The 11556-nt window shown below is 41.8% G+C and overlaps 2 protein-coding genes across 13 annotated transcripts in view; both read right to left on the reverse strand.

Moving 5' to 3' along the window:
• The window catches only part of mapk8ip3 (mitogen-activated protein kinase 8 interacting protein 3), a 40817-nt gene extending 37807 nt beyond the window's left edge, over positions 1-3010 (reverse strand). For 7 of the 12 annotated variants that reach the window (XM_079644814.1, XM_079644817.1, XM_079644813.1 and 4 more), the window contains exon 1: positions 2037-3010. In XM_079644814.1, the coding sequence (XP_079500940.1) occupies positions 2037-2342 (306 nt within the window). In that variant the 5' untranslated portion in view covers positions 2343-3010. The remainder of the gene's footprint in view (positions 1-2036) is intronic. The other 5 variants (XM_079644821.1, XM_079644815.1, XM_079644822.1 and 2 more) reach the window with 1 other exon arrangement.
• Positions 3011-7252: 4242 nt separating this feature from the next.
• On the reverse strand, positions 7253-11514 carry jpt2 (Jupiter microtubule associated homolog 2). Its single transcript, XM_079645392.1, has 5 exons — positions 11347-11514; positions 10310-10461; positions 9625-9767; positions 9069-9108; positions 7253-8741 (listed from the first exon to the last, which is right to left on the reverse strand). Exons 1-5 carry the CDS (start codon positions 11394-11396, stop codon positions 8443-8445), a joined length of 684 nt encoding a protein of 227 aa, XP_079501518.1. The 5' UTR covers positions 11397-11514; the 3' UTR covers positions 7253-8442.
• Positions 11515-11556: the final 42 nt, after the last annotated feature.

Raw genomic sequence — 11556 nt, forward strand, 5'->3', positions numbered from 1 at the left:
ATAAAAAAGGGAATGTTGTGGAAATGTCTGTCACATATGAAGTTTCAAATCTGGTCTGGTGAGTGGAAATGTATCATTCGTTGGGAAAAAGACAAGGGAAGCAGGCAGGCAACTGAGTTAAGGTTATTAACTGAGATAAACAGTGTCATATTCAAGACCTTGGCAGAGATGAAGTCTGCTTTGAAGCATGTTTTATCATTGAGGCTTTTACCAGCATTACATCTTGTGTTGTTTAACAAAGAAAGGATAGCTCTTCCAACAGCACATTGTCTGATTTAGACCCTTTAGATTTCTATATCAAAGTACAGAAAGTATTGTTAAAGATTATTTCATCACCAGCAAGTTATCACAAAGACGCTTTCAGTTGAAGTTTAAGTCACTATTTAGTAAAACAAAACATGTCTTGACCTGTTGGCATCTGTCAATTAAAATAGCTTCAGCTGGCTCAGCTCCTAACAACGCAACTATATTTCTTTAATACTATGAAATTAAAATAAGCTTAAATATCCTAACCCTGAAATGTTAACACACCAAGAGAGTCCTCTCCTCATTAACAGCTTAAAGTGAAAACAAACTAGATAAGCGCCACAGGGAGGAAGCACAGTGTCGGGAGAGCAGATGATGAAAGCTGAGCTAAGCTGATGCTAGCAAGGCTGCAGACAGTGATATGCTGAGGCCTCTTTGGATGGGAGGAGGATTAAAGTTGCTTTATGAAAACCTGCCGGATCCCACGGCTGCTGTTACACCGGTCAGAGAGGGGGAAACGATTTGCTGGAGGTGGAGCTTGGCCGGTAATGTAATAGCTCTGTATTGATGTCCACTTTTGTTGTTCTTGTCCCTGTTCTTGCTTTGTTTTTTTTTGTGTAAACGCCCACTGAGTTGTGCTTAAACATGTCGTCTGTCAGAGCTGTGCAGACTGCCCCTTTTTCACCATGTAGTGTTTCTACGCTATCATGTCCTTACTTGGTGTTCTGTTTGCATATTGTGTGCTCAGGCATTTGCATACTTTAACTGTACAAGGTGTCACCTCGGGCCTTACAAAAGGGCACTAAAAATGAGACTAATTTAGTTTATTTTATTTAAAAAGTGAGATTTGTATTGTATATTGGTCATATTTTTTGTTGGCATTATGGTGTGCAGAAGTGGAAGTACTGTTAGGAGTAAGTTGTAGTAACAATAGGGAAGGTAGTAAGTTGTAGTAACAATGGGGAAGGTAGTAAGTTGTAGTAACAATGGGGAAGGTAGTATTTGCAGCTGCAGTTGTTGTGACAGTAATACCTGTCAAAGTAAAAACTGAGCAAGGTCCAAAAATAATACAGTGGTATTAGCAAACCTAGTAGTATATGAGTAGTTGTTATAGTAAATACAAATGCTGTTGTCCATACATATGAATAGGTTTTCATGACAGTGTGTACTTGTACTGCATATATTTACTCCACTGCAATAGATTTCTTGTTAAACATTCCTTTGTCTGTAGTGACTTCACATTGACCTGCACATCTTGACATGTATGATATTACTAGAAAGCAGGTTTAGAATAGCATGATTTTGTCTAAATAATTTCTATTTTGCAGGATGTTTGATTTTGAATGACCACACTTAAAACCTAGCACTGATAACAGCTCAACAAAAACAAACGTGTAATGGTAATGTAAACAGAACAGGTAATGTCTGGTCTTCCTTTTTTAGAAAAAGAAAGTACATTTTCTAATGGGTGAGCCTAGTTATAAGCAGTGATACTAAAACCCAATATAAGTCTATATAGGGGTATAGATTGTATTTCTAAGAGCTTCATAGAAGTCACTGCTGCTGCTGCTGCTGCTGCACATTGGTCATTGGTCTGCTGCTGCTGCACATATGTCAGCAGTGTCTGCAGTACATTGACACTAAAAATAATCTGCTGTCACAGCCCTAAACATGAGTCACATGTCTGGTGAGGCAGTTCAGACAGGGCACCGTGACACAGGGAGGATGCAGCGTGAAGCTGGACGTGATGGAGCGGGCAGAGGCCCATCGGAGCCGGGGGAGTGACTCACCTCTTCCGCCTGTTTCCTCAGCGCTTTCTCCCTCTCGTACTGGGTAATGAGCTGCTCGTTGTCCTCCTTCAGCAGCTCCAGCTCCACCTCATGCTCCTGGTTCTCCGTCAGCACCCCGTCCAGGTTCTCCAGGACGTTCACCACCAGCGGCATCAGCTCCTTCACCACCTCCTCGTCATAGCTGCGGATCAGCCTCTCAAACTCCCGGTAGATGCTGTTGGCCAGGCCCGACACCCGCTCCGACATCACGGACCCGGAGCCGTAGTCGTCCTGGTACACCACCTCGTCTATCTGTAGCTCCATCATCTTGGCAGCTGGAACCGGCTTCTGTTTTCCAGATGAGGAGGCTCAACAGTTTTTTCAGGCCTGTCAAAAGGTTTTGGATCCTCTTATGCAGAAAAAGGTGGATTCAATCAGTGTTTCCTTAAAATAAAGCCCACCAACCCTATGTCATGTTGCAGCATGCACTGATTCACTGAAGGAAGCCTGGCTGTTGCTGTGTGTAACGGCGCATAACCTTGAAATTACTGGCTCTAATATTTTGATGTAAAGAGGCCCCCCTCATCCACACCTCCAGACGCGGCCCGGCTATTCCTCTCCCCCCGCAGACAGCGTGGTATCCGGGGAGCAGAGGGCGTGTAGAGCAGCCTGTGGATCGGCCCTCGTTGAGCCCATGCCGAGAAATGAAATGTCGATGATATTGCACCTGCCTCTCAGCAGCCGCAGCCATGGACCCCGGCCATTGCTGACAAGGGAAATAAATAAATAAATATATTAATAAATAATCTCCCGATCCCCGCTGACGCCCGATCCGCAACTATAATAACACCGTGTCCTCCATGTTTTATTCCCCTTCCTTCCTGCGGGCGGCTGATGGCCAGGCTCGGGCGGTGATGGTGATGTCTCCCAATGGGAGAGGCTCTCCTGCCTTCAGATGCAGGAGCCAGCTGACCGACTGACGTCACCCCGTCTGCATTGAGCAAGCGGACGAAGTGCGTCAAGTCAGGGGGACTGAACCGGATGTCAGCTTCACGCTTTCAAAATTAGACAATTATATCTGACTGAGACCAATACATTCAAAACATTGCTTTCTCCCCGTCGGGCCGTTCATAGGCAGTCCAGAAGCACATAGGGATTGAAATATAATATTTATTCTAAGCTCATGCACTTTCCTACTCTTTGCACTTTCTGGGTGAATGCAAACTGCATTGTGTTGTACTTTGTGCATTGACAATACAATTGTAATCTAATCTTATCTCATAAAGGAAAATAAAATGATATTCAAAATATAAAATAAACTTTGATTGGTGCAGCGGTAGGTCAGTCTTTAGAGACTTGTCTTGAGAGCAGAAGGGTCAACGGGTTAAGTCCATATCGATAAAGGTACAGAGTGTGGATTGGTATCTGAAGAGGTGTCAGTTCACCTCATTAACTGCCAAGCTGTCTTTTAGCAAGTCATCGAACCCTGGAGCCATAAAACATGGCAGCTTCTTTGATCCATGCATTTGTATTCAGGCCTAATGTGTATACGACCTATGCATTTGGGTATCTTTATTTATATGAAAACTGATTTCCCCCTTGTGTTATTAAAAAAGTGGCTTCTCTTTCCCCATCTCTACATGGGTTAGGGTTAGGGTTATGCTCTGGTGGTGGCTTTCTGCAGTTATGTGATGACATTATGTGATGTTTTGGTCATGCTCATCTCAGTTTAGAGACCACATATTTAATACAAAGACTAGTAATACTTAAGTAAGTTAGTAAAAAACGTAGGCACTTACATGGCAGCCATGGCATTTAAATGGCTTCATTAATACAGTCCTCTCTCCTACATTCAGCACTAACTTTAGGATCAAGTAGCCTATTGTATATACTTACAGCTTAATACTAAACCCAATACCTACATGTTTAGTCTCTAATGATTAGTCTCCCAAAAAAATTAAATGTCAACATATTTCTCGAATGTATTTGTTCACATATATTTTTAACTGTTATTCCCCATAATAGTAAATAAATATCCAATTTTCATAGAAATACTGAGGACATGACCTCAGTACCCTGTCTCTGGAAGACCTGCTTTACAGTCCCTAGCTTGACGGTAGTTTTATTTTGGAAGTTGAAAACCGGAAGTGGTGTTGTCTTCATATTCCACTTTACCAAAGACCGCAGCAGTACCTGCTGGTGCTACAATGTAATAATAATGACAATGCATTCTCTTTTTAAAACATTTGTTCTTAACCTAACACTGGCAACACAAAGTATATATTTTATTTAAAATATTTTAAAGTTGTGTTTTCAAAGGATTAGTGCTCAGCTGGTTATAGAAAACCCCCGTCTAGTTCATGAATCATCTGTATTGAAGATGTTGCTTAATTAAGTAGGCTATGCACATCTTGTCTCAAGGGGTCAGTATATGAGAACTATACACACATGTGTATTAATACCAGAGGAAACAGCTCTGTTGATACAAAGTAATTTCTAAGTTTTGTTCTGCAGTAAATAGGGTGCAAAAGTGCATCATGTAAAACAGAATCTACCTTGCATTCAAAAGGCGTCAAATGCCAAAAAATAAATATGAAATCTACTGAGATTATCTATAACTAACTTCAGTAAAATAAGAAATATTAGGAGAGTGCAGATAAAGAAACTGGGAGACCATATCAAATTAAAATAACGGACAGTTTGGACTGATAGTGGACTAATTATATCTCCTCAGTGAAACATTGTTTCCCCATCCATCTGAATACAATTCAAAACATCCTCAGAAAAGGGACTCACCTTCATATTTTTTCCCAATGACAAGACAAGAGGTAAGAATTCAGCTTTCCATGGTCAGAACTTTATCATGCACTTCACTCTGCAAGAGAGATGGAAAGAGTAACGCAATTGTCATGCCGTATTAATTTAAAGCAAATATAATCGCAATAAGTGTCTCACAAAAAGGCTGATAAGGATCTTCTTCTGAAGTGTGTGCATTACATTTGGTCATTGCCCTACTTGCTTTAATATATTTGCAAATGAAGACTGTTGTACACAGTGGCGTAACTATCAACGGTGTAGCCGGTGCAACGCACCGGGGCCCAGAGCCGGCCAGGGGCCCATGCAGTCTTCAAAGTAACCAAGCAACCTAAATTAATGTGTAATTTGTCTGTCAATGACCTTGCTCCCTTAAAGTTTCATGTCATGTGATACCTTGCGTGGTGAGCGAACCGTTTAATCAACCTGTACTGTACTGCAGCTAGCAGCAGCAAGTTCGGCAGCATTATTATGTAATAGCTTGCATTTATAATGTACAGCAAACCAAAGCACAAGAGCGGCACTCAAAAGAGAAAGGACAAGAGAGAGTGTATGTCCGTGAGTGTGTGAGTGCATCAGTGTGCGCTTATGTTTGGGGCGATGGGGGGGGGGGCCCGAAAACAATATTTGCACCGGGGCGAATCACAACCTTGGTACGCCACTGGTTGTACAAGATTACTATTATGATCAACGGGTAAGAAAGAAATGCCTTAAAATAAGAAGTAAGGTAACAGCCTCAAGACCCCAGAGATAGAACAGCAAAGGACGTATGAAACCACCCCCAGACTATAAAAAAGGGTGAGGAGTTGAGGGAGAATATCTTCCTCTTGAACTTTCTTTCAGTCAGACAAGTGCAGCTTGGGCCATTGTCTGCGGTAGAGAGGGTTAACAATGGAGACAAAAACTGGTCAATGAAGCATAACAACTGTAGAGAAAAGGCCCGCAGCTCCGAAGCATCTTAACTACCGCATACATAAAAACTATACCCAACTGCAACAAAATATAAACATAGTAAATACTTGACAACACTCTGGAATCTGGAAAATGCAAAAGCTTCAGTTGTTCTTATTCACTTCAGTAGGTGGCAGTGAAATACTGACCATTTTTACACGTTTCACTTTTCATCAGTTTTTCCTTCAGAGGCTTACAGCAGATGCTGGGTGGTCCTCTGACACCAACAAGTGGTTTGAGGTTCAGACATAATACTGCTTGGTATTGCACTAAAAGGAGAGAAAAAACATGTTAACTTACGTGAACTTGGATGAAAGTTGTTTGAGTTGAGAAACTAAAAACAAGCATCTGGTTTTCTTAGCATCATATTACTGAATTTTCTTGGTCAACTATTATAGTAAGTTCCTCATTTATAACATGTTGCATTTCATTTGCACCTGTCCCAATAGTCCTAACTGAGATAAACACACTACGTGGCTTCGTTACAGAACTTCTTCAGAAAATCTGGCCAGAAGTTAGACTCAAGGAATTTAGGATGTCCCAGCTCCTGTTTTCCTCCTGCCAAAGATTCACAGTGTGCTCAACATCAGTATACACATCTTAAAGTCTTAGCATACATGGTGAAGTAAACTGACGGCAGGTCCAGGACCTGAGCAGCCTTTATAACAATCAGGTTAGTCTAGTATGGATCACTCGTCCGATGTTGTTACAGCTTAAAATGCACCACATGCCATTCTGTAACTCAGCCAACTTAGACACGAGTTGTTTGTCGTCTTGCTCTCGAATGCATAGTTAAAATGGTTGAGGAAGTTATGCAATTTCCTACAGTTGTCATCATACCTTATTACAAAAAACCAAGTCATTCTTCCCCACCATTGTGAGCACAATGGGATGTGGAGCGTGATATTTTAATTTTAAGGCTGACATCATGTTTAAGTTATAGTCATTTTTTGTTCTGCCTGCTGAGTCTGGCCTTCATTTCAGGAAATATGTGTTCAAGAATCTCCCTTCTTTAAGGCTGCAGGGCATCATAGAAATAGGACTAATACTTGTGTACTCACATGAACTAACTTTTTATTTATCTGTCCTTAGTCTGTTTGCTTAAGGGAGGAAATGAAAAAAAGGACTGCAGATTTAGATGTATAGTTTCAAACCTAAAACTAAATTTTTCTACAGGGCATTTAGTAAAACACAAAGGGGCCATTTTCTGTCTTAGAACAAGCCGTTTCCACAGTGCTGCCAAAAGGCAAATCTGGACAAAGGTATCAGTGATTCAAGAATATACTAATTTATAAGATGAGGCTTAGTTTAAATGTCACATGTACACTTATCCAGGCAAACATTCAACAAGCTATGCACATAATTTCCATACCATTGTAATTCAGTTAGTACGCCTTTTAAATTTGCCATTACTACATTTCAGTAAGAACTTTTCGAGCTAGGTGTTTAGAAAGTAAACAAAAGAGGCAAACTTTAAATGCAAAACAACAGTTTTATTTGCGATACACAGGATTTCTTCTTCTGCTGTGCTCATTGCCTGCCAGGCACATCAACACTTGGGGGCAGGCTGGCACCAGAATACCATGAATGTGCATCATGAGGTGGGTAAGAGGAGATTATAACTGAGCCCACCTGGACTCAGGTAGGCCGCGCGATTGTCCAGAGTTCACTTGTGTTCAGCCGTTTTAATTTAAAACATAAACAGAGGCCTACCCCAAGCTGAAAAAGGCATGTTCTCACAGCAAGCAATGAGGACCAAGCAGAAAAGTACCAGCACAACACATCCGCATACAATCAAAATGGAATTTTCTTTACGGAAGCAGAAACATTTGGGAGTAAACAATAGCATTCATCTTGGTTTTAAGTTCAATTGTTTGGCATCTATCCCTGAACAGAATGTGTACTCTGACAGCAGGTGTTTAATGTTGGACACAGAACATATTGAGAATGAAAAGAGATGAAACCGTTGTGAACTCAAAATAAGGCTACGATTATACAAGCATGAATTGTAGTTCAACACGTATTATTTTGTAAAGCCAAAAAAATGTTTTATGTTGTCATTAAAAAATATAATAATAAGGCAACCCATTAGAAGTTGGCACTAGTGGAACTCCCTGAAACATTTTAAATTGGCGTGGTCTGGTTAACCCCTCCTGATCGAACTCCGACACTTTCAGGATTAAAAAATAACCCCGTTTTGGGCGAATGTCTGCTTTAAATGTTTACGCAAAGATTTTGGTTACATCAAATAATATTGAATCTACGTCTTTAAAGCTGAACATTGTACGAGCTTTCAATGTCTTAACCATTCTTGAGATGCAAAATTGTTTTCCAAATGTCACACTACATTTAGAAAACACAGAAAAGAGTAACTGCACTAATGAGATTGAACAGTGTCACTGTGGAGGTGATTAGGTCTGGATAGACTGTTGATTGAATGGTTGCAGGTTTCATTTAGGAAGAATTAGACCAAAAGCTGGAAGTCAGCAAAACAACTGAAAGTGCAACAAGTTGAGGACATAATATCTGGAGAGAGGATTGCTCCGTTTGGGTGTACAGGTGAAGTAACCACGGGGAAAGGGGTGATGGAATGAGAGAGATTAACAGAGGAACAGAAAAGAAGTGTATGGACAGTGAGAGGGAGGAGGGTGTGTTCAGCTCATCAGTAGAATACCACACTAGACTTTCCTCCGGGGGGGTTGAGGACCCGGTTGTGAGAGCGAGGCTTCGGTCCCAGGTGGGGCTCGTGGTTCTTCTCAATACCAGACTCTTTCGATTCTTTAGCAGGTAAGGAAGGGGAAGAGGAGGTGGAGGAGGAAGAGGAAGTTGGGGGCTGGGGTTCAGGTGGCGGGGGGGCAGGGGCAGGGGCAGAGACAGGAGCAGGCTCTTCCTTCACTGGCTCCGGAGCGGGGGGGGCCGCTGCCTCCTTCACCTCAGGTGGGCTGACCTTGGCTTCTGGGACTAGCAGAGGGAAAAGAACGTGTCAGAGAAATGCCAGAACAGAATAATATCCTGAGAGTATAAGCGGCTATTTCCTCCTGGAATACATAACAGGAAGCACATCTTTCCAGAGTCTCGCTGGAATCACTTGGTATTGATTCTAACGTATAACCAGTGGGTGCTAACTTTAGAATAAACATTGCATTAACCACAGAATAAGACATGGCTATGTGATGTAGTTTCTCTGATATGCATAAGAAGATCATTTCAGCAAGGGTGCCTTCAAACCTACATAATAATAATAATAAAAAAATAAAAACATGGACACATTTTCTTTATGCAACTCACCTGGAGATGATTCCGGTTCAGGTACCACACTTAGATTGTCCTGAAAAATAAAATCAAGATCAAATGTTTTTCTTTCAATTCAATAAATTGAGTAAAGCTAAAGCTGGGCCTCAAATTCTATATAGCTGTGCTACTTCCATGAGTCCTCCCTAAGGCTCCTTTACAAGATAACCCATGCACATTAAGGTGGACTCTTTTCCAGGGCATGATAAAACACCTCAGAATGTGTTTCCAGAGATTAACAGCTGTATGGAAACAGCATCAACATATCAACAGGAAACAGGTCAATTAGGTGACACCTAGAAAAAGCTGCTTGGAATTTATTTTTGTCAATGCTGAGATTGTCGCCGTAGACTCTGCAGTCTCAGCTCACAAAACACTGGCTGCACAGACACTATGGGCCAGTGGAGAAGATTTGTACACTTATGTGTGTGACAAACAAAGAATACATTTGTAGTTGCGGTGAAATATCTGGTAAACTAGTCAGCAACTTAAAAAGGAATACAGTAGAAAAAACAAGTATTAGTGGCATTTCAAATGAAGGAGCATGTCCTACCTTTGGTTTGTTAGGGTGGCCTCGGTTCTGGCCAGATGTACTCTCTGCAGCACCGAATATGTTGCTGCTCTGTCCACCAGGAGGATGCTTCTGTTGCCGAGCCGGAGGGTCAGGGTCACCAAATATTCCGCTGCTCTTCCCACCTACATTAAATGTGAACAAGATAAGCGTCAAGTTCTGCAGCAGCGACAGCATCACACACACTCCACACTGCATTTGGTGTAGTGTGTGGCAGAATGTACTCTATGATAAACAGCACAGGACTTATACATATTTTTGCCATCTGAATTTAGCTTTTTCAAAACCTGTCACCTTCAGTATCAATCAATGTATGCATGACAACAAATGATAGTGTCTTATAATGTACAGTGGCAGTAATTCAATGACCATTTAAGGGATGCTTATGCCAGCCACACTTAAAATAAGCAGATAAGGCAGTCACTGTGACTCAGCAGTCCCTGTCTGGAAACCATTTCTAACAGGAGACTGGACTGAAAACATGCTTTCGTTTACCAGATACTCCAGAAAATCTGGAGGTGGATTACTTCCAGGCACAGAGAACAGTGAGAGTGTTTATACTGGAATTATCACATCATAGTAACAGCTTTCACACACTGGACACATTGATGGATGTTATGACTGGCCCTCCTCTGCAGATATATTAGCTCCGACAGGCTGGTCTTACCTGGAGGATAGGAGCGTCTAGATACACTCTGGGGCTCCTCTGGGGGGGCAAACACTTTAGAGACCGTCTTATTAGGTCTCCTCTGAGATGGGGTGTCTTCTTCATAGCCACCGAAGAGGTTACTGGAGCCGCCACCAGGAGGCTGCAACACCCTGCAGGATATTACAGATTATAAATGTCACTTATAACGATCCTATCCCTTATTTGTACATCACAGATTCATTTATATCAATTACCCTGCAAAAGCATGACCTGGCAAAAGACAAATAGAAGAGACGGAATAGTTCTGACTGAGTACGTTAATCTTACTAAATAATAACAGATATTTGTCAGATGATGTTGCACTTTCCAACATTTAATAGAGGTTGATGTTTAACGATTACTGTTGAAAAAATGTGGGCATTTTTGCAATCTGACACACAAAGAGGACCAGTAGAAAACAGTAAGTAACTCGGCTATACTATGTTACAGTACATAGGACAGCTTGGGCCCACGCAGTCAAATGACAGGTTATCTGATTATATACCGGGAGTGGCGCCATACGTCTGAAACTCTAGTGTGTAGGAATTGATGCTCTACTTTCCCCGTTATTAAAAGCCAAAACATTAGTGAACTGGACTGTTGAGCTGAGGCGAAACAAGAACTGACGCATTCAAGTAAGTAAGAGGAAACGGAGTCTCCTCTGGAACAATGTGGCCACACAACGCCGTTGTTGGAGAGTACAAAGAAGATCAGTCTGAAGAGGCTTTACACTTCCGCAGGCGCAGCAGGCAGGCAACGCCTGGCCGGTTAGCTTAGAAGCTAACGCTTGACTCTGTGCTAACGCAAGCTAACTCAAACCAAGCTAACTCTTAATGAGCACCAAAACACATGTTTGTCTTACATAAATAGCACATGCCTGACGTCAAGAACAATTGAATAAGCCAAAAATGTGATTTTCCCTGACCCACACCGTTAACCTACATTCAGATGTTAGCTGACCTAGCCTAAGCTCCAAATAAAACATTGGCGGCCAGTTACACGACTATTATATTCACCTTGAACTGTTTTTTGCAGACAACCCTTGAAACATGTTGGTCGAAGTCATAGTGGTTTTGTTTTTGAGCCTTCTAGTTTGCAAATACTTCTTCGTCAGTTTGCCAACTGGACGACTTCTCCCTGTCTGCGCGTCGCGTCCCCAACTAAATTCCGGAGTGAAGCATTTCAGTCGGCCCAGCTGTGACGTAGAGGAATATGATTGGTCAGCT

This window comes from Notothenia rossii (assembly GCF_949606895.1).
Source record: "Notothenia rossii genome assembly, chromosome: 8".
NCBI classification, from domain to species: domain Eukaryota; kingdom Metazoa; phylum Chordata; class Actinopteri; order Perciformes; family Nototheniidae; genus Notothenia; species Notothenia rossii.

Excerpts from the sequence above, each read along its gene's own strand:
- jpt2 (XM_079645392.1), bottom strand. The coding sequence starts at position 11,396 with ATGACTTCGACCAACATGTTTCAAGGGTTGTCTGCAAAAAACAGTTCA. Across the intron at positions 10,462-11,346 it reads TCTGCAAAAAACAGTTCAAG|GGTGTTGCAGCCTCCTGGTG; the intron begins GTGAATATAATA and ends AATATCCTGCAG. Across the intron at positions 8,742-9,068 it reads TGAACCGGAATCATCTCCAG|TCCCAGAAGCCAAGGTCAGC; the intron begins GTGAGTTGCATA and ends TCCCTCTGCTAG.